Consider the following 27,476-nt stretch of genomic DNA (forward strand, 5'->3'; position numbering starts at 1 on the left):
CCTACGCTTTTCCAGGCTAAAAAGTCCCATGTCTCAGCCTGCCATCGTAAGATCTGTTTTCCTGACCTCTGATCATGCGCGTGGCTCTCCTCTGGACTCTCTCAAGCTTCTCCACATCCTTTTTGAATTGTGGAGCCCAAAACTGGACGCAGTACTCCAGCTGCGGCCTCACCAAGGCCGAGTACAAGGGGAGAATGACATCCCGGGATTTGCTCGAGAAGCATCTATGGATGCAAGCCAGTGTTTTGGTTGCTTTACTAGCCGCAGCATTGGAGGCTCATGTTCATCTTGTGGTCAATGATGACCCCCAAGTCTCTTTCTTCTGTAGCGCTAACCAACGTAGCATGGCCAAGCCTATAAGGGTGCTGCAGGTTTTTCCTCCCAAGGTGGAGAACCTTGCATTTTTCCGTGTTAAACACCATCAGGTTCTCGTCCGCCCATTTGCTGAGCTTGTCCAGGTCCCACCAAAACCAGCCTTTCTGGGATCTTCCTCGGGGAAGGATGAGGACAAAGCCTGTGGTTCAGCTCGTCTATCTGCCTCCCACCCACACCAGGCAGCCTGGCCCTCACAACTTATTTTTTTTTAAAGAAATGTTTTATGTTCCCAGCCAAATCAAGTCCAAATCCATGAGTCAGTCCAGAACCACAAGTGGCCCCACAGCTGGCAAACACCCTCCCACCCCCACCAGGGGCTGCAGACATTTCCAGCCTCTTTTGGCCGGCTTCCTACGTGCAGGGCCAAGCCCGGAGGCTTGGGGGTCGGATGCCCCCAAGTTTGGCCTGCCCTCGGCCATGTGGCTGCAGGAGCAAGCTAGGGCGGAGCTTCCTATTTCCGTAAAACAGGCATTAAGCCCCAACCCCTCGGCGGGTACTAAACCAGAGGAGCAGTCATCTCCGGGAGCGCCTAAGGAAAACTACCCGCATGGGCCAAGATACAGGGTGTTCCCCTGCTGGGCCCCGGCTCCAGCACTGCCGGGTCTCCCCGGGCGTTTCCTGCGCGGCAGGGCCGGTCCGTGCGGGCCTCCCCCTCCCGGGTACCAGGAGCAGCGCGGCGGGAGGCGGCCCGTGGCCCCTGCACCGGTCCCGCGGGAAGCCGGGCCCCGTCGCGTACCCCAGGCGCTTCCGGCCGGAGCCGGCGCGTGGGAGGGGCTGACCCGGGCGAGGCGGTGACGCGAGGCCCCGCGCATGCGCACCGCGCACCGTGACCTTGCTGAGGAGCGGAGCGGAGCGGAGCGGGCCGGGCCAGGCCGGGCCGGGCGCGGCGGGACGATGCGGGCGCTGGCGCTGCTGCTGCTGCTCGCGGCGGCGGGGCTGAGCACGGCGGCGGCGGCCGAGCCGGGTGGGCTGCCGGCCAAGAAGCTGCGCATGGCCTACGCCACGGGGCCGCTGCTCAAGTTCCAGATCTGGTGCGTGCGGCCCGGCCGGGCCTGGCGGGGCGGGGAATCCCCTCCCCTCCCCTCCCCCCTGTAGCGCGGCCTGGCTCGGAGCCGTTCTCCAGGCTTCAGGCGGGGGCGGGGCTCGGAGGCCTCGAGCTCCCGGGACTCGTCCCCGCTGTGTGGGCGTCTGGCCAGACCTGTGCAAGATGCAGGCCAGCCCGGTAGCCGCCCCGCTCGGGTTGCGTCCTTGCGGTGCGTGGGGTGGCGCTGGGTGTTGTTCTCGGGGCCCACGCATCCGTGAATTTGGTGATGAGTTTGATACCTTAGTTCTAGAGCAGGGGGCGAGCAAAATACAGCCCACCCATTGATCCTGTTCGGCCTGTCAGCTGCCGCCAGGAGCCTGAGGAGGGCAGGCCATGCCCAGTGCTGCTCTACTCCTGTATGGCTGGGGCTGGGCTGGCTCATAGTGTGTAGGCTCCTCTAGCCCTGTCTGCTCCACACCTGGCTTCTTGTTGGTGCTGCGGTTGTGCAGCTCTGACTCTGTGGCTGCGAGCAGCTGGGCTGGCACAGGAGTGGGTGCGGTACAGCAAGTTGGGAAGCTGTCCCACCTGCCCGGATGCTGCTGCAGCATCTTTAGGAGGTGAGTCCGTGCTGGCGATTCAGCTCCAGGTGCTGCCCATGGGTTCCTGGGTGTTGTGGTGGCTGAGATGGCTATGCAGTGTGCTGCATCATGCTCCCTCCCAGACAGGCCTGGCCGTTGGTGGCTGTTGTGCCATTACTGTGTGGTTCTGGTAGGATGCTGGGGGTGGAGGAGTGTGTGTGCTGCCTGGCCCAGGTGTGGTATGCAGCTCTCCCTCCTCAAGCTCCTGGTGACACTAGTGGGCTGGACAGGATCAATTGGCATCTCTCTCTGCCCTCAGCAACTTACCAAACTCTTTAAATGGCTCTCCAGCCCAAATAATTGCCCATCCCTGGTCTAGGACACTTCCCATGCTATTAACTAACAAAATACTGATTGCCTATCGGAATGACAGGTAAGGACTAATGGCAAGAGAAGTATAGATGGGAAAGCAGAGATGGTCTGAGCTTAAACTTCAAGGTCTTCTCATGAGATATTTGCCACCCTTGATAAAACTGACTCTTCTGAGTCTTTTGTGCACAGGGGTGCACCGATACATTGATCTATATTTGACTTTATCAGCAATAAGCTTTTTTTGGCTGATGTAGCTGATAATGTCACTGATAAGTGCTGCATGCATGCGTGCAGCCAGAAGTGCAGCCTGGAGAGCAGTGTCCAGCTGCTAAGTTTGTTGGAGGGAAGGAGTATGGGGCTGGGGCAGACACTGTCAAGGTGGGGTGGGGTGTGGGACAGAGCTGGCAGCTCTTGTGGGAAGGCAGCTCCCGCTGCTGCATACACCCCCGGGGGAGGCATGGGGATATGTGCCCCCTGGATCTGTGCGCGGGGCAAGGGCAGGCTGCCACTGTGCACTCAGGGCCAGAGGCTATGCCAGTCTCTTCCCAGCAGAGACTGGGCTGTGGCTACACTTGGGGCGGGCAGTAGCAGCACTGGGATGGGAGGGCTGTGGTAGGGCTATGGTGAATTTTGGGGTGGCTCTAGCCCCTCCTGTAGCCTCTACTCCCAGCGCCATCACTGCCTGTGGCAAGCGCAGCCCCAGCCCAGCCCCGACCAGGAAGAGGCCGCTTCCTTCGGGGGAGGGAGGTATATGCAGCAGTGGGAGCCACCTCCCCTTCTCCTTGAAGATGGCACATGAGTGACTGCCCTAGTTGCACCATTGCATCCAGTGTTAAATGAGCATAATCATGTGGTAACTGACCAGCTCTTGGAACATATAATGTATGATTTTAGGTATCTATCTAACTGTAGCAGAGCTGATAATTTGTGCACTCGCTGCTGTGATTTTTCTGTGTGTTCAAGTCCATTGTGAAAAACTTGTAGCACTATTTGTTGGCTGTTGGTAGCACACAGTGCCATTTCAGCAGGGGAAAAATATTCACAGTGCAAAAATGTACATCTTAGTCCCCAGAAGTGAATTCTGGGCCTTGCTCACTTTTGTTTAGGCAGTTCTGTCAAATGCCACAAGTAGTAAAGTTAAGATAAAGTAGTGTTGTTGTTGTAACTTTAATTTACTTTCTATATTTTTCTCATGCATTTTCACAAGTTGAGTGGCTGTCAGATTATTTCTACTGCAGTGTTTATGTAATGAAATAATTACACGTATACATTGTCAATCTTTCAAGAATCAAAATTGACCTGTAATCATTTATCTAAAATCCTGTTTCCATAGTGTATGGTTGTTCTGAGGTTTGTGTTTCATTTTTCGAATGAAATAACTGGTAGTTCGCTCTCTCAGACTATCAAGTATACTAAGTTGAGCTCCTGAAAAGCAACAGTGCTTTTGTTTCAAAGCATTTCTCAGAATCAAATTATTTGGGATCAATTGTAGCGTTTCTATTACTTGTGAAACGAAAAGAGTTTGGTTGTACTGTGCCCTTTTCTTTTCAAATTTTTGACAGTCTTAAAGCAAAAATATTGATCTAACATATTTCTAAAAACTGAGTTGCAGGTAAAAATATTAAACTGTGGTTATTTAAATAATATTGAGTTTTTCTGCCCAATCAGATGCAGGTTTTCTACTTGGATCATCTGACTCATAAGTGACATTTTGTGATAGCTTTCTCTATTTTTGGTGTGGTGCCACTTCAGTGTTTTATAGTATTGAACATTTTTTTAATATCAAAAGGTAGAAAAATGGAAAACCTAGTACAATCATGCTAATATTTTAAAGGTACTGCCTTTGGATTAATTCTGTTTTCCAGCAATGGACCTTCTTATGTTATGATGTCTCAGACACATGTTTGTAAGCGGAGCCGGATCTTGCTGGTTACACATAACAAAAATCTAAAAATTGTGTGTACTAGGGGCAAAAGCTGATGTTTAAATAATTTCTTTTACATTTTGGAGGACTAATATGATTCAAGTTAATGTAATTTTTGCATTGGGAGTTCACCATTAAAACATCTTGTTAACAAGCTCTTTTTTATATCAGTCTCTTTCACTGCTGTTTTTGATGTCTTTGAAATTCTAAGCCTTTTTATAATTATAAAGAAGAAAAAGAAAGATATTGATAAGCATTTAACATAGCTGCTTAATCTGTTACAGTATTTTTCTGAGTGCTGGAGATGGGTATCTCTTCTGGGTGTGCTGTGGAGCCCTCATTCTGTTGTCTGTTATCTTCTCTCTTATACCCACTTCAACCTGTTTCCTAACTGCTTTCCTGTTCAGTACTACTTAGTTTATATCCTTCAGTATTAAAAATACTTCATCAGTCTTTGCAGACTTGTACAGGAAGCTTAAATGTGATGTTTGGGATGGGGGTGGGGAATTCAGAATTAATTGATGCTGTTGCAAAAATGCAGGGTGATTTGTTACAGTCTGACCTTTCTGAATGTGTCATAGAACTCATGAGAAGATTTTATTACCTGTGATCCAGACAAAAAAAAAAGTTTCTTCATCTTTAATCTTTTGAGACGTATGTACGTGCTAGAACTTGACCTGTAGGTTAGTAAATGAAAGCAAATGCCATGTGAAATCTAGTTGAAAGCTTCCAGAATCATCAGCTTGGCAATTTGTGTTTAATTAATATTAATTTGTGTCTAAATGAATAAGCCCAAAAGTATATTTGGGAAGGTATTGGCAGTTTCCACTGTGCAGTGAATATAGTGTACAACGTTTGAAGTTCAGTAATAATGTCTGTCTTTTAGTGTTTCCTGAGGCTACAGGCGGGTGTTTGAGGAGTACATGCGGGTTATTAGCCAGCGGTACCCAGACATCCGCATTGAAGGAGAGAACTACCTTCCCCAACCTATATATAGGTATGTAAACAATTAGTTTGTTTAGATGGGTTAACTGGTTTTTTGGGGGTGTATTCTTCACTCTCTGTCCAGTGTGCTAAAGATGGCCAATGTATATGCTTAATTAAAAAAATTTCTTCTTACATCTTGTAAATTCTTTTTGTTTTCTTATGATGATCTTTCTATCCTCATTTCTTTAAAAAATGAAAAGAGGCTTCTTTTGGTTTTTTTTTTTTTAACTGCCAAGTGATCCTGATTTGAATGTGTCACAAAACAGAAAGCAACCACATCTGTATCATAATGTCTGTAGCTATTATTGTATGGCAAATTGAAGTCCATTTTAATTCTTCAGATCCCTCATAGTAAATTTTCACCATTGAATCTGAGTACGAGTTCACATAATTTTACTTTATAACTAAACTGTGTACATATTGATAGTATTATGTGTGTATATGTATTATGATATGACCTCATTTGGTTTGGAGCATTTGGTTTTAAAACCAAAGTGAAAAAACTTCACTGTGTCATAGCATAATTCCTTTAAATATAACTTAAAAACTTGGGGGGGAAAAAGTGATGAGAGAACTTAATTGAAAAGGAATTATTTTAGTAATTAAAAGAGTCCTTTGTAGGCTAGATAGAGGTGTACAGTTACTGTGGTGGTTACTGAATCATGTAGTACCTTACAGCCTTCTTGTTAGTAACAGCCAGTTTGCAAAATAGATATAAAATATTTTTTTAATCTTAGCAACTTTAGAGATAAAAGCAGGGTATCTGTTTAAGTCTTGGGGTGTGCTGTTACTTTCTGCCTGCTTTCTAATTATATCCTATGAAAATGATTATACCAATTGAAGTGATATTTAGGTATAAAGTAGTAAAGCATTTGAGAGCCTTATAAAGTGACTTGTATCTTTTGCTTTTGTTAGACACATAGCATCCTTCCTGTCAATCTTCAAACTAGTATTAATAGGCTTAATTATTGTTGGCAAAGATCCCTTCGCTTTCTTTGGCATGCAAGCTCCAAGTATCTGGCAGTGGGGCCAAGAAAATAAGGTACATGATTTACTTTTATTTTGTGGTGGTGTGGTCTAATTTTGATGCGATTGCATAATACTTCTGTGGGGGTGCTTGAAAACTGATATGGCTTATTTTATTTTCAGGCTCTTAGGGTGCAAGTAGAAGTGTAGTGCTCTGCTGTAACTGAGAATGCTTTGCAGGAAACATTCTGAATTTAATCTGATAACTGAGGTTAATCTAATTACTTGTAATGGTGGTGCCTGGTATTACTGGTAGAAATGCAGATATGAGGTCTGGTTGCCTATAGAGAGGTACCTAATGTCACCCCATTGATAAAGATATAGCAGCATGGGAGTTACACCGTCAGTAAGAAGGCACAGCTTTTTTCATTGTACTGAGAACAAACTTGTTGTGTTTTGGTAGGTGTTAAAATTGTGTTTTTTCTCCAAAAGCATTGAATCGTGGCAGTTTCTTAGATATTTCTTATCAAACAAGCTTTTGTTACATTTTTTAGAAACCCGTTTGGCACTTTAAAAAGTAAAATCCAGTTGCGTTTTTACTTTATAGAATATTCCCAAATACTTTGGGAAACTTGTGTTCTTGATTAGACCAATAGCTCTCCAGTCATTCCTAGTACAGCACTAAAACATTACTTTCAGAATTCTGAAACAGTGATTTCATTCTAGACTTTAACTAAAAAGACAGAACCATGATATGTTTTATACTGCTCCAAAGTTGTTGGGTCTTGAGTGTCTTTTAGATGTTCTTTTGTTGTTATAGATGCAGCAAACCTCAACTTAAACTACCAATGCAGTAGGTTTGAATCATGGGTCAGCTTCAGTACAGTACTGGATTCTGCTGGCCCACAGAATCATGTCTTGCGCATCTGACCTAGATTAAGGCTTCATTGAAATGTAACTACATTTTTTGTAGTGCCCTATTGTTATTTCATGTACTTAATCCTTTCATTGGTGGTTACCGACGTAAACAATGTTTTAGTGCTAATAAAAAGAGAATACTATAAATAACCATAGTAGCTATGAAATCTCCAAATGCCATGTTGCTGAAGATTGCATCATTTGATCCTTGGTGTATGATGCCAAAAGAAAACTCAGAAAGATGGTGCAGAAGGAACAGTGTGGTTTGGGTTTGCAACAGAAATATCATCTATCAAAATACTTTTATATTTAGTTAGGGAGGATGTATCTTACTTCTTAAGAAATTATGGAGAACCTCCTTGATTTTCTTAAATACTGTATTAAGCTTCTGTATCTCATTCCAAGGCTCTGCAGAATGTGTGTGGCTTTAATGGGAGTGGGAGAGGGGATGTTTGATCTTTTGTAGCAGGGTTGGCAGACATATGGCTCATAGGCCAGATCCGGTCTGTAGAGATTTATGATCCAACCTATGGTCTTTGGATCAGCCCTGCGAGCTGCATGCAGTGTGTGAGCTGAACCTGGCACTGCACATGGCACATAGGGTCAGTCTGGGGTGCGTGATGCATATGACACCCATGCTGGGCTGGTTTTGTGCACTGTCTCCAGATTGATCTTCTGTGCTTCACGCAGTGCCAGATCCAGCCCGTGTACCACTTGCAGCACAAGCCCTGGAGCAGGGCTGGCACCTACTCCATGTGGTATGCAAGCTGGACATGGCACTATGGATGCTATGTGTGGTACTTGGGGTCAGTCACAACCTGGCCAAGCAGGCTTCTGGGGCCAGATGAGTTTGACACCACTTTTCTTTAGTAAACTTAAAACGAACTTTTAAGAATCAGTGGGTTCAGTATTATTTCTGAATTCTCAAGCTGGATACTTGAAAGAAAAAATTGTGCAAGCTATTATTTAGAATAAAGAAAAAAAGGACTTTTATGTCCCTGAAAACCTGCAAATTTTTTCAAAGAAGATGCAGATGAAGAATTAAAATGTCTCTATGGACCTTTCAGTGTTTTATGAATAAAAAGTTTGGTTTAGAAGATCCCAATATGTGAGACTAATGCTGATTTTTAATTTGTTCTAGGTCTATGCTTGTATGATGGTTTTCTTTCTGAGCAACATGATTGAGAATCAGTGTATGTCAACAGGTGCATTTGAGATAACTTTGAATGGTGAGTTCTGTTCTCTTATTTTCAAGAAATTGCTATGTGTGCATGCCATGTTCTGTCTACAAGGATTTTAGAGGCTACCAGTCTCTTCTGTTACTCCAGGTTAAGTTGCAAGGTGGCAAATGAGTTTGTGAATGAGTTTGTGCACTTACCTGTGTCATTTGTTATTTTAGTATGTAATTGGAATCTACTGTATATATGTTGCATAAGGTGATTATTATTTGCCTCCTATTTTGAAGGCAGATGAGCTCACTCAGGGGAACTTCTATGGCAACCATGGTAGTCAGCTAGTTAGTAAGAAGGTGCAATTCTTTTCATAGTACTCTGAGTAGAAAGCCAAGTTAAAAACTTGTGGATTTAGTTTTTGTATGTTTCATCTTGATCTCCTCACCACCACAGGCTCAAAAAGCACAAGCCTTTTTAAGTCAGCCTTAAGAATATTAAAATTCATACAGAAATGAGTAGACCTCATTAGATTTCAACCTGTCTTAAGCCTTTTCTGCAGTTGAAAGGCTCAAAATTCTGCCCTGAACCCTAAATTTTCTGAATTCAGGAGCTGACTGGCTATTGTTAAACTTCTCAGCTACTTTGTTGTAACTGTGCATTTCCTCCACCCCGCCCCCCTCTTGTTTATAGATGTTCCAGTGTGGTCTAAGCTGGAGTCTGGTCACCTTCCTTCCATGCAGCAACTTGTCCAAATTCTTGATAATGAAATGAAACTCAATGTGCATATGGAGTCAATGCCCCATCATCGATCATAGCCCCTTCTTTCAGCGCTGAAACTTATTGTAAGTTGTTGTGTTGTTTTTTTCCTGTTTTGCATTTTGATTGCCTTTTGTTTGTTTTAATCCCTTCCTCTATACCCCCAGACACTTTTCCCCAGGATTATTAGGTACTTGTTGCATTGCAAATGGTAATGGATTGCTCACTCCAGGGTAACAGGGTGTCAGGTTTGGGTGGTCAGGGCTCTTAAAGAGTTTCTGATTCAAAAAGTCGGAAAAATATTTTATGATAAAAGTTACTTTTGGAGTCCCTTATTGAAAGCTATAGGGAGAATTTTGTCTGTCTGAACCAGGTCAACTCCTATTTACAGCATTTAGTTTTTGGGGAAAGGGTGTGTGTTTGTGACAAAGTAAGGTAGTAGGGTTAATCTGTTTTTTTAGGGGATTTGTTTGTTTTCTTTCTTTAGAAAATTAAGTAGAACAGGAGAAGATAATTTGGGATATATAAGTAATTAATAAGAAAGCTTTGGACATCACAGGAGCAGGAAATTTTCCTTCCAGAAGAGATTGCCTGTAATGGCAAGTCAGGTAGTCCTGCTTTATAAAGTACAGATACAGTATAGATCATTCTTCTATATCTTAACCCTTTTCATGCAGAAAAGAGGACTGGGTTTTGTGATGACAGTACAGGCAGTCCTCAGACTTAGGACGCAATTGGTTCCTGAAAACCGCTTCTTAAGTCGAAATGTTGTAACTCGGAACCAATTTTCTCATAAGAAACAATGTTATAAATGGGGGATTTGTTCCTGAACCAAGGCCTGATACCCTATTTTCACCAAAAATACCCAAGAATTATGTACTCGATCAATTATAGATGAGTAATCTAGCTACATTAATGTATTTATATTGTAAAAAGCAATCATATTGATTTGGAAGGACTTCTTTGAGGTGACTTTGCTGGACTTTATGAAAGGCTCTTGGTTGGACTTTTTGAAGGGTTCTTGGCTGAAGTCTTCTCAGGCGTCTTGGCTGCAGGTTTTTCTGGAGTCTTGTCTGCTTTCTTAAAGAAAGTGTCCAAGGAAGTTTGGACAGATGTTCTCCAGGGAGATGGGTGACACAACAAACTTGTTTGCTGGTGTGGCATCACATTGGATCAAGCATTCTAAAGTAGAAACTGACGTCATAAAGTTGAAACAGGGTGTTAATTTATAAATGTTGTAAGTGTGAAACATTGTAACTTGAAACGCTGTAAGTTGAGGACTGCCTGTACTTAAATTATAAGCTCTCTGAGTTAAAGACTGGCTTTTATTTTCTTTGTACAGAATCTAGCACAATGGAATCCTACTCCATGACTTTGGCTCTTAAAAGGTTACAAATAATAAACATAACTTCATTCAGGGTGTTTGTGTCTTTCCCACCTTTGTACCTCATTTAAGAAGAAAAATTTCCTTCTTGTGTATTTCCTCCCTGTTACATATGTAATAGATGACATTTGTTCAGTAATTTCTTAAAAATTGATCTTTCTGCCATAACTGCTAGTGATTCCTTTTTCCCTCATCTGTAAATGATATTTACGATGACCTCTCTTTGGTAGGACAGAGCCCAGTGTCTAACCTCCATGTTTCAGGTGTCTTTCAGCAGTTTCACTACCAACCACGAGCTGCCTGTAGCACCTTTGAGTAGTTGTACCAAATTTTTGTTGTCCAGAGAACTTTCCTCTGGCTTGAAGTGAAAGATTGTACAGACTGATCTTGCTAGGCAGGATATGAGTTCAACAACTGTCAGTTGTCCACTGGGGATGTCTGAAAATATAGGAAAGCATGTATTGAGCTTTGAAGATTTAAAACCCTACGTATGTTACGACATATAGTAGATGAGTGACATGCTTGTTTCATGAGTCCAGAGAGTAGGAACATATATTACTACCTTTTCTCACTATTACCCTGGTATTCTGCACATTATGCTCACTTAATAACCAACTGCACATACTACTTGGAAAGCTGTGAGTTGGAGGATGAAAAGTCATAACTAAATACAGAAGTTTAAAATTTGAATTGTAAAACTAGCACTCTTTAAACAGGTTCTATTTTAAAAATATCAAAGGGTGCAATAAACTATAATTCTTAGTAATATTAATATAGTAAAATATTACATATCTATGTGCAAACATGGGCTGTTTGTGCATGAAAGGTTTTCTTTAAGTTAAACTGCATTGATGTAGTGCAACTTTCATGGAGGTATTCTTGTGCTAAAGGGCTTTACTCTTCCAGACTGGTTGTATATCTGAGCCTTCTGCCTCTGGGGGTACCCTTTCAGGTCAGAGCCCTCACTTCTTTGTGGTTTTTTGACTTAGTGTCTGAGCTGAGGTTTTGTGAACAAATTGCAAGTACATGTAGAACGCATCTCTGACATTTCCCTGCAGGACTGGTTCTAGAGCGCACACATTCTGACCCAGTCTTACTTGAAGATGCCAAATCAAGAAATTCTTCCACAAACCTACTCTGGTAGGCATCATTTTGTGGCTGTTATTGCATACACCAGAGAGAGTGGTGTGAGGATAGCTGCAGAGAGATGCCTCCAGAGTGGCTTCTCTGCATGGTTCCTGGGTTTGGTGCATATGATCAGGAGCAGGTGGGCAGAGCACGTTTGAAAGTGTTCTTGTTGGGATTCATCAGGAACATGTCATGGACATTGTGTTTACTCTGCTGGTCCATATGGTTTTGGCCACTGGTGCAGTTTTCCCTTGGCACCTGTGATTTGAATGTGATACAGTAAACAAAAGTCAACTGCTTCAAAACCAAGTATTTAGATAGGTAGTAACATTTGTCAGAGCTTAAACATTCTGCATGCATTTGTTGGGGGAGTATTGAGTTTAAGCTCATGCTGAGTAATGTTTGTGGGGACTGGGATTCTAGCTTATCTCCTAGGCTACAAGTAAATGCCACCAAATGAAATGGATCAACTGTGTTGGGATGTGTCCCAGCACAGAAAATTTGCTTCACTGGGAGAGACTTATATTACCTGTTGATCCTGTGGGACAAGGAGCGATGTCTTCCCTGCTTACTGAGAGGCACACCAGGCAAAAGCTGGTTCCATTGCAGTCTGAGTCCTGGGACCACACTGAAGTGTCAAACCAGTGTCTCTGTAACCAGATGAAAGCCAGGCAGGCACTCTCAGGGCTTGTGGGGGGACCTGATCCTGCATGGAAATTACTGGGGTGTGTGGGATTGGATGATAAGCCCCTTAGAGAATCTGCTGGGGCAGTTGAAAAGTGTGAGCAGCTCTGGGCTGCCAAGCAAACAGACATCTGCTGCTAAATAACAGCACGAATTAATACTAGCTACTTCATGGCCACAAATTTTGGGCATTCGTGGCATGGCAAGTGGTATGGATGTCTGTTTGCTTGGCCTTTGTGCCTCCATAATAATTCTTATGGCAGTGCAAGGTTGGCATCTGCTTCTAAGCATACAGACATGGCCTCGTCTCATCTCTGAGCCTCAGACCTGATATTTTAATCCTTCCTCTTGGGCTTTTCCTTCCCCTTTTTCAGCAGCTTAACCAAAGCATGGTGGTGTTACAAAAGTCAACAGCTTCATAGTTTTATTATACAGGTGTTGCTGATTGGGTTAAATGAAGTTGTTGACTTTGACTTCTGGTTCCTTCAGACCAGCAAAATCACTTAAGCCTGATTTACCAATTCATCCTTTAGCTAACGCTTTAATCATTAAACGAACAGGAGGTCCCATAATAGATATAAAATTAGCTGTCTCCCACTTCCTTCAGAAGCACGACTTGGATCTTTTGTATCCTTCATATTTGATGCATGCTTATTTGTAGGACCCTGGACAGTGCACTCTTCCTGCTTGCAATGTGGAGTACAAGTTTTTGGCATGGATTTCCTGTTACATGAAGTTCATTCATCCTGTTAATCTAGGAAGTCTGCTGTTGTAGGCTTAAACTAGATTGTAGCTACATTTCCCAAGCAATGGAGCTATCATAATTTCCCTCTGGAGATGATTCAGTGGCTTAGTAGATTTTGTTTTTAGAAAGATTTCCCTAGGGTTGTTTTGGGGGGGGGGGGTTTGTTTTGTTTTCCCCTCCTCCCCCGCCTTAGTTTCTTCTTTACTTAACTCTCCCCCAGGATTCTAAGTATAGTCCAACTACCTTCCCACATCACTTTTCATCTCCGTAAGTGTGTAATGAGTAGTTCTTCTCCACAATCTGAGTGAGTATGTTGGAACTTCCAGAAGTGTATAGAGATATTTCACAGACGGTTTCCTTTCGTTTGATCAAGAAGGAAGTGCCCTCCCCCCATAACAATGTTTTATGCATTTCTTTTCAGGCATTAAAGCAAAACTTTCCATTGGCAGCGTGGCTGAAACCAATGAAGGCCTGCACTGAAGACAGCAAGCTGTTAGTGCAGACTGGATGCTTTCTTTACAGTCACGTTGTACCTCCTGAAAAACCTCGATGGAAGACCTCTTTCAGTGCTGGCATGTTTCCAAATACTGCACGTTCATGGAGTGCAATAATACTGTATAGTTTTTTTAAGAGTTAATTCGACCAGTTCATAGCTAAACAATACAGGCATTACTAATTGTAACTTTTATTTTATATTCATGTTTCACAGAATGGCAGATTGAGTTGATATCTAATTTTTCCTTGGAAAAAGTTTGTCTAATCTGTTGTAATTTTATATGAATTTATGTTCTTTTTGTAGTTTAAAATAGAATTACAGGAATATCCGATATAGTCCTAAACTGTCTTAAATAATTGACAACTATCTATCAGACATCTCTAATATGGTTATATCAGGTTTGTATATTTTTCCAAATATATTGCAGAGTGAAATGGTGCACTATATGCTAAATTATATGGACAAAACTGTATGGAGAGTAATTGCATCACTTTTGTGATTTCAGAAAAAACAAAAAAGATAACTGCTTTTTAAACTGCATTGGCCAGCTCAGGAGTTTCTTCCTCACCCAGTTAAAAGAATGGAAAAGCTGGGCCTTTATACTGTCCTAAATATAAACTAAGCAAATGTAATTTAAATAAAGAGTTGTCATTTGCTGTGTGAAGTATCTTGTATTAAGATTATAGAAAATATAAATGTTTTGTGCTGAGAATATAAACAAGTCTAGAAAATATACACTTCAGATACATGACTTGGATGAGAGAACTGATTAGTTTCTGAATTGTAGAAAAGCAGGAAAGGAAGGGATCTCCGGAGATTATATAGTCTTGCTCCCTGTATGAGGAAGGATTATCTCAGACTAAACCACCCTGCCAAGTGCCTGTCAAACCTGCTTTTGAAAATTTCCAAGGATGGAGATACCACAAACTTTCTAGGAAGCTTTTTGCTGTGGTTGACCACTCTGAGTGAAAAGATTTCTTTTTTATCTCCAATCTAAGCTGCTTCTACTGCAATTTGAGACTATTGCCCATAGCGCTGTCCACTGTGGCTACAGAGAAGAATCTACATTGTCTTTATAATTATCCTTCAGGTATCCCTCTGTCTTCTCAGATTAATCTAGCTCCCAAGAAAAGAATGTGAGTTCTGATAACCCTGGTTCCTTGAGTACCTGTTTCATAATCTTTCCAAGTATTGAGGTTAGACTGGTCTTTAGGTCTCCCATTTCTTCATCCAGGACTTCATCCAATATATGCATGTTCAAAGATGATAGCTAATGGCTCTGAAATGAACTCAGCCTGTACCTTTGAGCAGTACATTAGGGTGTTTTCTATATGGGACCTGAAATATTCAGCTTCTCTGAGTAATTCCTGACCTGTTCTTCTACTACTCTAAGAGGTTTGTCCTCTTTGCTTTCTTTGCTACTAGCTGCACTTGTCATCTTGTAGTTGACCTTATACATGGTCTTTTTTATTACACGCTTACATTACCTTTTATATTACCCTTTATATTATCTTTTACCTCCCTTGCCAGTTCCATCTCTTTATGTTGACAGCCTTGTATGGAAGACTTTCACAAGAGTGATATTCTTTTAAGTGAGCATTTCTAAATGATGGGGTAATAGCTTCAAAGATTAAAGACTGTTCTGCCCAAATGCATTCACAGTGGAGAACTTTTCTACTGCTGTTGATAGCATGAGATCTAGTTATTCCCTTGCCAAGCTCCAGGAAGGCAAATATCATCACCCTCATGGTGAAATTTGACTGTAGAGTTGAAGTAGCTCAGTAACAGGTAAGGTGGTTTTGTGTAGAGACTGAGTTAAGTGATAACTTATTAATGATTCTGGCCCTTTCCGTAGTCCAAAAATTTAGGGTTTAGATGATATCTGTAAGGAGCCAGATTGTGTGACCTTGCAGTTCCCACTGACTTCAGATATTACTACTGTTGAGAACTGTTACTTTTGTGAGACTTTTTTCTGGCTTTATGAACAGAAATAAAGCAAGTCCTATAATCCAATTGTCTTTTTGAAGTAAGATCTGTTACCCTCTCAAATTACTATTACCCCTTCTTCAGTATTTTAGGGGCAAGTTTAAATGATAGTTGGGGATGGTAGGACTTGAAGATCTGTTTCTAGGGCACAGCCAAGTAATGCTGTCAAGGCTAAGAGGATGGACCCTGTGGCCCCTCGCTATGGGTTCTGGATGGGTAAGCTCAGCACATGGTTCAGGCTCTGGGCTGGAAATGTTTCTCTTGCTCTATCTCTGGGTGTTTGGCAGCCAGGGGTCTCCCATAGAGCCTTAGTGATTGGGTTTGGGGCCTCTTCAGCTAGTACCTGTGGTCAGGCTGCTTGGGATGGGGCTGCTGGAACAACCTGAGCTAGAGTTAGAAAGTGGGTATGGTTTGGAGGCCTTGCAATGGACCCAAATGCCTGCTTTTCCCTCACATCAGTACAAGCTACATCCTTCCTGGTCTGAATAACAAGCACAACATCCAAAGTTAATTCACTTGCAATCCTACCAATGTCTAATACATGGTCTCCTGCTTGCAATGCCCATCTGATGTCTACATTGGATAAACAGCAATATCTCCATGATGGAATGACTAAACAGTGCTGTAACATCTGCTGTAGAAAAGGCACAAAAGCCTGTGGCTGAGCACTGTAACCTCTCTGGACACTCCACTGCTGAGCTCAGGATTGCTGTTCTCAGGTAGCAACGTTCTTAGAACCAGTGTGAATGCCAAATTGCAGAAGAAGAAAATACCCACAGACTGGATTGTGTTAAATCTTGTTTCAACAAGGAGTATGGATTTTATCCCATTATCTGGATTAGCTTCTATGACTCCTTTGGTCCATGTGTTTATTGCTTGTTTGTTTGCCTCTCCCAGCACTCTTCCCATCCTCTTCTCTGTCTCCGTCTCTCTCTTTGCACTGCCCCACCTCGCTTTTGTATTCAATTTTTTTCTTAATTGTTTTGTGCACATCCTTTCTGATGAAGTGAGCTTCAGCTTGTACTTCATAACCTTATTTAGTAAGGTGCATTTTTACCCTGCCTTCTGCAAGATGTGGAGGTGTCTTTCTGGTTGGCATGTTAAGACTCCTGGAACTAGGCTTAGGGCACAGGTAGGTAATGCAGTCCAGATCAAGGTTAGTATGATGGAGTACACCCCCACCCCCAGGGGTTGGGGGTGGGTGGGTTCCAAGCACGGGTCAGGTTGTGGACTGGGAAGGTTCCTCCTGTTCTCATGGGTGTTTGGCAGCTGGGGATGTCAGATTGATTCTAAGCCTCTATGTGCCAGAAGGGACTAGCCAGATCATCGAGTCCGACCCCCTGCCATGGGCAGGAAGCAGCAATGGGGGTGGCAGGGGTCATAAGATCCCAGCTGGGTGCCTGTTCAGCCTCCTCTTGAAGATGTCCAGGGAAGGTGAGAGCACCACCTGTCTGGGAAGCCTATTCCAGGCTCTGGCCACCCTTACAGTGAAGTAGTTCTTCCTAATATCTACCCTAAACCTATCCTCCCTCAGCTTGTGGCCATTGTTCCTGGTGACTCCAGGGGGGCCCTGGTGAACAGACTCCCCGAGTCCCTGCTGGTGGCCCCTGATAAAATTGTAGGCAGCCACAAGATCCCCCCTCAGTCTACTCTTGTGGAGACTGAAGAGATTCAGGTCCCTCAGCCTCTCCTCATAGGGCTGGCCACGGAGGCCCCCAACCATATGAGTGGCCTCCTCTGGACCCTCTCCAGGTTCTCCATGTCCCTCTTGAAGTGCAGCACCCAGAACTGGACACAGTACTCCAGCTGCGGCCTGACCAGTGCCACATAGAGGGGGAGCAAGACCTCTCCGGACCTGTTAGTGATGACAGGGTGCAGTTGGCTCTGCTTATTGCTTGGTCGCATTGGCGACTCATATTCATCCTGGAGTCGATCATGATTTATGATATTCATCCTGGAGTCGATCATTAATTATTAGTGATCAAGTTTGGAGCCTATCCAAGCTAGTACTTGTGGTCAGGCTGCTCAGGATGGGGACTGCTGGAACAGCCCGAGCTAGGTTTAGGGTTAGAGAATTGACAAGGTTTGGAGTTGTTTTTCCTATTGAGGTGGTAGGACTCCTAGAGCTATGTTTAGGGCACAGGTAGTAATGTAGTCCAGGCTCAGAGTTAGCAGGATGGACCCTGAGATTCCCCTACCTAGGATGGGGATGGGTGGGCTCTAAAACATGAGTCAGACTGCAGCATGGAAAAGTTCTTTCTCTGCTGGATGTTTGACAGTTAAGGCTTTCCCATTTAGGCTTAATGATTGGGTTTGGAGCCTCCAAGCTAGTACCCCTGCTCCAGTTGCTTGGGGGTGGTATTTCCTTGAATGTAAAGAGGCCTGTGATTAATTTGAAGTTTTTTACTGGTTGATATTCGTTCATTCTCATCTAAAATAGATGAATTAAAATTTTCTGGGGTCTCTGGGAGTTTTTAGCTTCTCATTAATTATGTACTTCATTCATATTTGACAGAAACCAGTAATTGCACATGCTCTGTGATTGTACAGATGTGTTGCTAGGAAACTTCCAGAAACTGTTCATAAACACTATATCCTACTAATATTTACCTAGGCTTCACAATTTGGAAAAGAAGAATAAACTACTTTTAATAGTGGTGGTGATCTGCTTTGAAGGCTAGCTGATCTGTTTATATAACAAACGATATATTGTCCATGTCCTTCGTGCAGGTCACAGGGTATGATACGGACTGTGAAGTGTGGTTTGTGTAGCTTGGGCTGGTTGTGGATAACCTCACGAATTACTCTATTATTGTAAACCTACCCAGTATAACTGTAAAAGATATGGGTATTTTACCAGGGATCCTGGTTTTCTCTCAAAAAAAATCTCGTTTTCAGATTTAAAAAAGTAACCCAAAATCCACATTTTCCCATAATTAAAATGAAACACTACTTTATATATATTAGTGGTGTTTCATTTTAATCACAGGAAAATATGGATTTTGGGTTACTTTTTTAAATCTGAAAATTGGGATGTTGGGTTTTTTTTTCCCAACAGAGAAAACTGGGGTCCCTGGTAATTATACTCACGTTTGTTAAACGTGGCAGAAGTACAAGTTTGTTTTCATGCTATGAGTGCACGAACCTTGCCATTGTTGCAATTTTGTATATAATTCTGGGTCACCAAGACCACCAGATGTTTTATTTTTTACAGGTTACATTGAATCCCATAAAACAGTATTTATGGTATGTTTTCAAGCAAAAATAACTCTAACGAGTTGGAGAGAAAAGTGTTGGCAGTCATTAAAAAAAGCATTACCTGCCTTCCTTCCTGAGAGATACTTACAAAGCATTAACAGAATACTTAGTAGTTTTACACTTTAACCAAAGGGATTTAATTCTGAAACAAGCATGCTGCATTTCTCAGTTTTGCTGCCATGAAATGTTTTTGTTTTCAATTAGGTCTTCAATTATTGTGGGTTATTTTCCCCCCTATAAATATATTGGTAACATGAAACCCAAATACCTTTTATCCAGCTATTATCGTGCCCCTGAAATCATAGTTTTGACTTGTCTGTCATGTATAACTGTTGGCTCCTACATAATGCATGTTTGCTTCTACATAATGTTAAAAGTAGATGATCAAAATTTTTTTCATTAAAATCATGTTAGCTTTCACATTTCCATGCACTAAGTGGATACATATATGTAGAAGTAGTCAATGGCAATTTTCAAAATTACAGTGTTTTAACCCATTTTAGTGCTTGCTAAATACAGGTGTTTAGAATACAAGGTGTTGGAGAATAGGGCCAAAATGTTGTTGATGTAATTGGGGGTGCTCTGTAAACTACTATGGATCCATCAGTGCAATTGAAATAGGAAGCCACCCCTTAAAAGCTGCTTGAGGCACAAATTTTTGGGGGTCCAACAGTTGGGAATAATTCCACCAATGCTAGTGAAATTATACTGGTATGAGAGAGCAGAATCAGGGCACTCACCTTCATTTTGTGTAAAGCACCAAAGGTCAAACTCCAATGATTTAAGTGTCTCAGGATGCAGATAAATCTAATGTTTTTTTCCTGGGAGTGAGGTATTTCATCCTTTTGAAATCCTACTTGGTACTTTTCTGTATGGGTAAGGGGCTTGGCTTGCACTGCTACAACAAGGCTCAGACTCCTAGTGGCTCCCCCACTGTCTGCTCCTGGCATACCAACATCTTCCAAGTCGAGCTTGTGATGTTTTTGATACTCTTCCCAAAAATGTTACTGACTCCTGTTGTTGATAAATATTTTGACTCAGATTCAGGTCTCTGTTTCCATAATTCTGAATAAGATCAGAATTGGGCCCTGTAGCTTCATGTACTGAACATAACCAATGCATTTTAACATAGCTTTTCCAAGACACAAAAGCTTGACAAATACTGTGTGACTGCCTAGAAACAATGGAATGGTATAAATCCATTTAAAATGTTTGCAAAGCTATTAGTGGAGCTTTTATACTGGTCTTTAACAAAAGGTTACAAGTAATATTTATCTTGGACTGGTTGACTTAAAATCAAAATCTGTAACAAATGTGCACTAAATGAAAATAGAATGTTTAACCAGCAGCGAAATAGATGATGTATTGGATTCATTTTTTGTTGAACTAGTTTGCAGCATGCCAGAGTGCAGATAGGGCCAAATATAATTGAAATGAATTACGTGCAAAATGGGTATCTGATTGATGATAAAATAGAAGCAAAAATACATGCTGCTTTTCAAGTAAAGAGCTACAATGTTTGGGGGATTAGAAATAATCCACTGATACATTTGCTTTGCAGGCAGACAGCCCTTTGCCTTCCTATGACCAGATAGAAAATACCCTTTACACATCCTCTGCATATGCCCTAATATTCCATATGATCCTCAGTGTGCAGCTCTCCACCTACTCCAGCACCTGAAGACATGATTGAACCCATTTTTTGTGCTAAGTAGTCCTTTAGTCAGGTCCCTGAGGACACCCTCCATTTCTACCTGTCAGTTCATCTTCTCCCCTGAATTACCAAGTGGAATATTCCCTGGTTCCTAATTTCTACTTGATTGGGAAATTTCCACTTCAGTTCATTGCTCTTGGCCTGAGTTCATAAACATAACTGTTCTGCTCTTTGGGTTTCAACATACTGCTAGTTTCTCCAATAAAGACTAAAGAACTTCACCTGATGCTACAGATGTAAGCAAGGTGAGCTTTATAACGTGCAATGTGAGCATAAGATGGACCCAGTCCAGTTTTTGGCCCTTTTTAATTTTCTAGCTAAGGCACATAGTGTGTAGACCAAAACCCAGCTCTGACCCAGGATTGTTCTCAGCTAAGATAACCTGATATCTGAAAACCAGGACACTATCAAGAGAGACATAGGATATGGTCTTGGTACAGGTCAAAGAGGGTGCATATAAGTGAGTTTTGGCAGATGGGGAGAAAAAGCATTTATATCCCTCCAGGACCTTACCCACCACTCAGTGCAGAGGAGAGACTGGTTTAAGCATGCGTGCAGAGATCATTGGAAGGAGAGGAAAGAAGGGGCTTGTTTGTGTGACAGGACTAGCAGTAGAAGCATGTGGTTCTTGAGGCATATTCCCATCCATCCGTTTTACTGTGGCCCCTCAGGTGATCACTCTGTTGTGGATTACACAGTACAGGGGTTTATGGAAGCATCATCAAAAAAAAAAAAGCTTAGTTCCTCAGGTGTTATGTTTTCAGACTAACATCTGATGATGTGACAGACTTGCAGGTCTGAGGGCAACAATTTAGATTACAAGATCCCTCCTGGGATAAGTTCCATGATGCATTGGTGGCTATATTGCCTGGAAATAGCATAACAAAACTAGCATGGAGTAGCAATAATTTATTTTCCCGTATAAAAAGAAAAAATACAAATAAGGGACCTTTACATTTGACCATGGTCTGGCCCTTTGAAGACTTAAATCTTGTCCTGAAATCTAAAGGTGGTTTGGTGTACTTGTAACTCCATGTGCTCAGAAGTGTGTGGTCCAGTCAGAAAAGCTGTAAACAAACCTCTTCCCAGGGTTATAGAGTGCACCGGCTTTAAGTGTTTGCTAAGGTCAATAAGGTTTCTGTAAACACCACCATATCACAACCAGCGCGCACGGATCTAATGCACTGTCAATCCAAAGCAAAATGCTCCATATTTTCCTAGATCTTTTAAAATGTGTTTATGTATTTACTTCTCTGGAAGGCCTATTCGTTTAAATTTCTCCTCTTTGGAGTGTTTTTTTCCCATAAATAAGGTCACGTTTGCTACAATCTCTTTGTTCAACAACATCTTAAAGAAAATGGAAACAATATTTTTTGTAAGGGTTTTTGCATTTGTCTTATACATGTACACACATGCATGTGATAGAAATACTATACATGAATTAATATAGTAATGAACATTGATATGCCATCTTATGACTTAGTTAATGGAAGAATCACAATGAAATGTGATTCCAGATGAGCGTGTGTTCCCAGGGATGGTGGTGATGCTCATGTGATCATGTTTTCAGTGTTTGTCATGCTCTTTCAGTTACCTACCCTGCATTCTGGCTGCCAAATGATTGACTCCAGGACCAACTTTTAACAATCAAAACCTTTGAGCAAATGATCTGTGCCTGAGACCAAACCGGATAACATTCAGCACTTGATCTGTGATGGGACTAGAAAGGGATTCCAGACTTGGATATGGGTAGTGGACTGTGTAATTAAGGAAGAGTTCAGTTTTTCTGCCTATAGTTTGGGAAATTAACACAACAAATAATAGTAGGTAGCTATATTTGGACAGGTTATCTGATAGTGACCATTTGACAGAAAGATCTATTTTAGCACTAGTTTTAGTGAGCAGCAGGGACTTTATAGAAAAATTGATTGTGGAAAAGAATTGAGGATGAACAATCGGAAGTTGATTTGATTTAGTTTAAATTGCAGGAGGTACAAAAATATGTCTATAATAAGGGTCCTGGCCTTCAGATGGGCTAAGCTTGAGAAGCAAAGGCAATTTAGTTGGGGAAGTCAACCAGATTCAGGAGCTAAGGGACTTGGATATAGATGTGGCATGGAATTATTATTTTAAGATAAAAGTGCAAACGCAATCTGGTGGTTGCTTCCCAAGCTAAGGATAAAAACTGTAGGAAAGGGCTACAAACCTGCATGTAAAAAGTCATTTGCCATTAAAAACAAACAGGATATACTAGAAACAGAAAAAAGAATTGACTAGGACAGTTACCTTTCTGTGGTCAAAGAACATAGAAATCAAGAGAACAGCTAAAGGCTTAGTTGAGTTAAACCTGGCAAAGGTTATCAAAACAAATAGAAAAAAAAAATCTCTGATCTCAAAAAGAGAACCAGGAGGGAAGAAGTTGGCTACTTTATGTAGAAGATGAGATTGAAGTAAAGCATTACCTCAGATCTTGGTCCATCCCTAGGCTGGCCTTGATTTCTGTCTTCTGCACAGATGCAGTTGTAATTGAAGAGGATGGTTGGGTAGCACATGACAATGAAAATGTGATTATAGAAATCTGATCTGAGGAAGCGAAATAGATTATTTACTCTCCCAAAATCAGGAGTCTCAGATGATCTCAATCCCACAATGTTGAAAAAAAGTGGTACATAAAATAGCAACTACTCAAGCAATGGACCTATCAATACAAGGATCATGCCAACCTCTGGAGAATATAGCGAATGTAATGTCTCTCTTTAACAGAGAGAGAATAAAGAGTGACCCAGGCCTATCAGCTTGACTTCAATAGTAGGTGAGATGCTTGAAAAGATACTGAATGAAAGAAAGAACAATCAAAGACAAACAGAAAGTTTTCTAAACAAAGTAGTAGGGACAAAAAGCCTAAATCCCTTAAAGGTTGAACTTGGTAAGTTTATGTAAGGGATAGTATGGTAGAACAGGAAATAAAGTGTATGAAATAAAGTATTTGCAATCCCTATTCTGCCCATCTGCAGGGGCTAGGAAGGATTTCTTTTTTTGTTTTCAGAAAAGCTACTGGCTTCTGGTTTGTTGTTTCCCTTCCCACCTTCCTCTGAATCATTGGACTCCAGTAGCCTGGAGTGAATTGGCCAGGAAGGAGGTTTAATTCCCCCCTTGCTGTCCCACTGGCATGGACCTGAGCCAGGGTCTGCCCGGCACTCCCCCCTCGCTGCTGCAGTGGTGGGGGAAAAGGCATGGGCAGATGCCAGCTGGCAGGGGGGCCACCAGCAGGGGTCAGAGCTGCTGCAGACTATGCAGGGTGAGTGGCAGCACCAGGGCTCAAAGGGGTGGCTATAGCTCCTCCAAGCCCCCAGCACCGCCACCACTCACCCCGCACTGTCAGAGCTGCCGCAGACTGCCCCCCACCTGCAGGAAAAGGTTCGTGGTCTGGGACAGCATGAGGGGGGCTGAAGCCCCATCATGGTCTCTCCGCCCTTGCTGCTTCAGTGGCAGGGGGAGGGGTATGGCTAAAGGTTAGCCAGCAGGGCCCCCTTGAGGAGGGGAGCGGGGAGGAGGGTTATTTCCCCCTTCTCTTGGTGTCTGTGGAGGGGGCAGGGAGAGGCTTATCCCACTGCTCACCCCATGCAGGGAGTGAGTGGCAGTGGAAGTCAGGGCTGGCAAACCCTGCTGCAGTCCCCCAGGGGTAGAGTGGGGAATAACCTCTCTTCCTGCCCTACCCCCCAGGGGACCTTGCCACCCCTGTCCCTGCTGCTGGAGCAGTGAGGTGGGAGCAACTGTGATGGGGGCTGCAGCCCCTGTCATGGTTTCCTCGAGCGTGAGCCTCTTCCTGGCCAGGGGGAGGGGGGAACCATGCTGCCGCACTCTGGGCAGGGTGAGCAGTAGTGGCAGTGATGGGGTGGCCTGGGGGTGGGGGCTATGGCCACCCCTTTGAGCCCTGGTGCTGCCACTCACCCCACACAGTCTGTGGCAGCTCTGACTCCCTGCTTGCGCCTCACCCCCTTCCTCCCCACGCCAGGAAGAGGCTTGCTCTGCCTGGACACCATGACAGGGGGTGCTGCTACCAAGGCCCCTGCCCCCTTGCCACTCCAGCAGGGGCAGGGGCATGGCCAGAGGCTGGCCAGCATGACCCCCTTAGGAGAGGGGGCAGAGAGGAAAGCTATTCCCCCTCTCCCACTGGTATCTGGTGAAGGGAGTGGTAGGGGACTTCTCCCACTGCTCTCCCCACACAGGGAGTGACTGGCAGCAATGGTCAGGGATAGCAGACCCTGCTGTCGTCCCCCAGAGGCAGAGGGGTGAATAAACCCACTCCCTGCTCCTTTTGCCTCAGGAGCCATGCCGGCCAGAGTTTGGCCATGCCCCCAACCCCCACCCCTGGAGCAGTGCGGTGGAAGCATGAGGCAGACCCTGGCTCAGGTCAGCCCCGGTGGGATGGCAGGGGGAATTAAACCTCCTCCCTGGCCAGTTCACTTGAGGCTACCGTTAGGGCTGGCCACGACCCCACTGCCGGAGCAGTGAGCAGAGAAATGCCTCACAGGCCTGTGCTGATGGGACAGGGAAGGGAGGGGGAAATAAACTTCTTACACTGGCCCCAGAAGGGAGCAGGTCTAGCCAGGCCCCTGCCCCTACCCCTGCCTGTCCCTGCTCTGGCTAGGGAGTAAAGGGGCAGGACCATCCCTGCTCTGCTGGAGCAGAGAGCACAGCCAATCCAAGAGAGCATGCTGGGATGCTGGGGGACTCTGGTTTAACTTAAACCAGGAAGGGGTCTGGGACTGAAATTGCATAAACCTGTTTGAGCTTAATCAGTTAAGTCTGATACTACATTCAACCAGGTTTATCTCAAACCAGTTTCTGCCATTTTGAAATTGGTTTATATGCACTGAACTTATGTTCTATTACAGGTTTAAACCAGTTTCTGATCACATAAACTGGTTTATGTGTAACTTCTGTCCCTAGCCCTAGTGAGAGAGTTTTTCCTAATATCTAACCTAAATTTCCCTTGCACCTTGAGACCCTTGTTCTATCATCTGCCACCACGGAAAACAATCTCGCTCCATCCTCTTTGGAACCACCCTTCAGTTAGCTGAAGGCTGGTATTAAATACCACCCCGTCTTTTCTTCCCCAGACTAAATAAGCCAAATGCCCTCAGCCTCTCCTCAGAAGTCATGTCCCCCAGCCCCCTAACCATTGTTGTTGCTCTCTGCTGGTCTCTCTCCAATTTGTCCACATCTTTTCTGTAGTGGAGGGCCTAAAACTAGACGCAGTACTACAGCTGTGGCCCGACTAGTACCAGATAGAGGGGAATAATCACTTTGCTTGATCTCCTGGCAATACTCCTACTAATGCAGTTCAGTATGCCATTAACCTTCTTCTCAACAAGGGCACACTGTTGGCTCTTACTCAGCTAATTGTCCACTGTAAACCCCAGGTCCTTTTCTGTACAGCTTCTGCTTAGCCAGTTGCCCCCAGTCTGTACTAGTGGGCAATAATGGGATTATTCTGTCCTAAGTACAGGACTTTGTACTTGTCCTTATTGAACTTCCTGAGATTTCTTTTGGTCTAGTCCTCTAATTTGTCTAAGTCTCTCTGAATCTTGGCCCTAACCTCCAATGTATCTACTATTCCCCCTACCTTGGCATCATCTGCAAACTTGCTGAGGGTGCACTCTATCCTATTTTCCAGATTATTGATGAAGATATTGAACAAAACTGGTCACAGCACCAACCCCTGGGGCACTCCACCTGATACAGCCGAGTTGCATCTTACGTGGGGGTTACGTTCTGAAGCATAAGGCAAAAATTGTGTATAGTTGAAATTGCCCTTCCCACCAGGCTTTGGCACCGAGCAGCTGCCGTCACTGCAGGGCCTGGACAAGGTGGGCGTGGTGCCTGGGCGTGCAGTGCAACAGCTGCGCCTTCCACATGCACTCCTCGCCCCTCTCGTCCTCCGCTGCCTCGTCCTGCCAGGGCAGCCAGCTGAGTGTGAGCAAGCTGCTGCCCCCCAGCCATGCCGGTGCATGCAGGCAGTGCCACCGCACTATGCACCATGCCCAGCTGGCACCCAGAGGCCAGCCCCAGCAGCCGAGCGCGTATAACTGAATTTGCGTAAGTCAAATATGCATAAGATGCGGCTCAGCAGTACTGGCTGTCAACTAGACACTGAGCCATTAATTACTAACTTTTGAGTATGAGGATCCAGCCAGTTTTCTATTTGCTTTACAGTACATTCATTCAACCTGTACTCCCTGAGTACATGCTTGCGAAAATGTTGTGGGAGACCATAACAAAACCCTTGCTAAAGTCAAGCTACATCACATCCATTGTTTTCCCTCTTTTCTGAAGTCCAGAGTCCTTTCTTTGTTGCTGTCTTGTCTTCCTTTTCTCAGGATCCTGAACTCACTTAGCTCATGGTTGCTGATGCCCAAGTTGCCATCCACTTCTACAGTCTCCACCAATTTGTTTGTGAGCAGCAGGTCAAGAAAAGCATGGCCCCTGGTTGGCCTCTCCAACACTTGTACCAGGAAGTTGTCCCCAGCACTTGCAAAAACCTGTGCACTGCTGTATTGCCCACCCAAAAGATCTCAGGGTGATTTTGAAGTCCCCCATCAGGATCTCAGGGTGATTTTGAAGAACCAGGGCCTCAGATCTGGAGTTATCTTGTAGGGAGATGTTGGGGCCCTGAATTATTCTTTTGTACTAACCACGCAGAAAGGGGTGGGTAGGATGGTTTCTGTAGTATAATTCATTGGGCAGTTTCACCTGTATTTGCAGCAACAGGCCTATGACCAGGAAAGAGTTTTGCTGAGCTACCCTCTATAGACCTGAAAACTAATGTGTCAGCTATTTGAAATAACACAATCTCCTCTCTGACATCACTTCATTGTTTAGTAAGTGGCTAATGGAGTCATTCACTTTCTGAAAAGAGGCCTCTAGGAACAAAGTCTTATTATAGCAAAGAAATATGAGCTCTAATAAACATTTGTTTTAATATTCACATCTTTAAAAATGTCTG

At 43.6% G+C, this 27,476-nt stretch overlaps 1 protein-coding gene across 1 annotated transcript; it reads left to right on the plus strand.

Moving 5' to 3' along the window:
* The first annotated feature begins 1,178 nt into the window (after window positions 1-1,178).
* SELENOT (selenoprotein T) lies at window positions 1,179-14,173 on the plus strand. The gene is made up of 6 exons (XM_090052278.1): window positions 1,179-1,406; window positions 5,160-5,270; window positions 6,176-6,302; window positions 8,286-8,373; window positions 9,007-9,158; window positions 13,435-14,173. Exons 1-5 carry the CDS (start codon window positions 1,186-1,188, stop codon window positions 9,129-9,131), a joined length of 672 nt encoding a protein of 223 aa, XP_089908404.1. The 5' UTR covers window positions 1,179-1,185; the 3' UTR covers window positions 9,132-9,158; window positions 13,435-14,173.
* Window positions 14,174-27,476: the final 13,303 nt, after the last annotated feature.

This window comes from Crocodylus siamensis, chromosome 6 (genome assembly GCF_052110815.1).
Source record: "Crocodylus siamensis isolate JL-2025a chromosome 6, ASM5211081v1, whole genome shotgun sequence".
NCBI lineage: Eukaryota > Metazoa > Chordata > Crocodylia > Crocodylidae > Crocodylus > Crocodylus siamensis.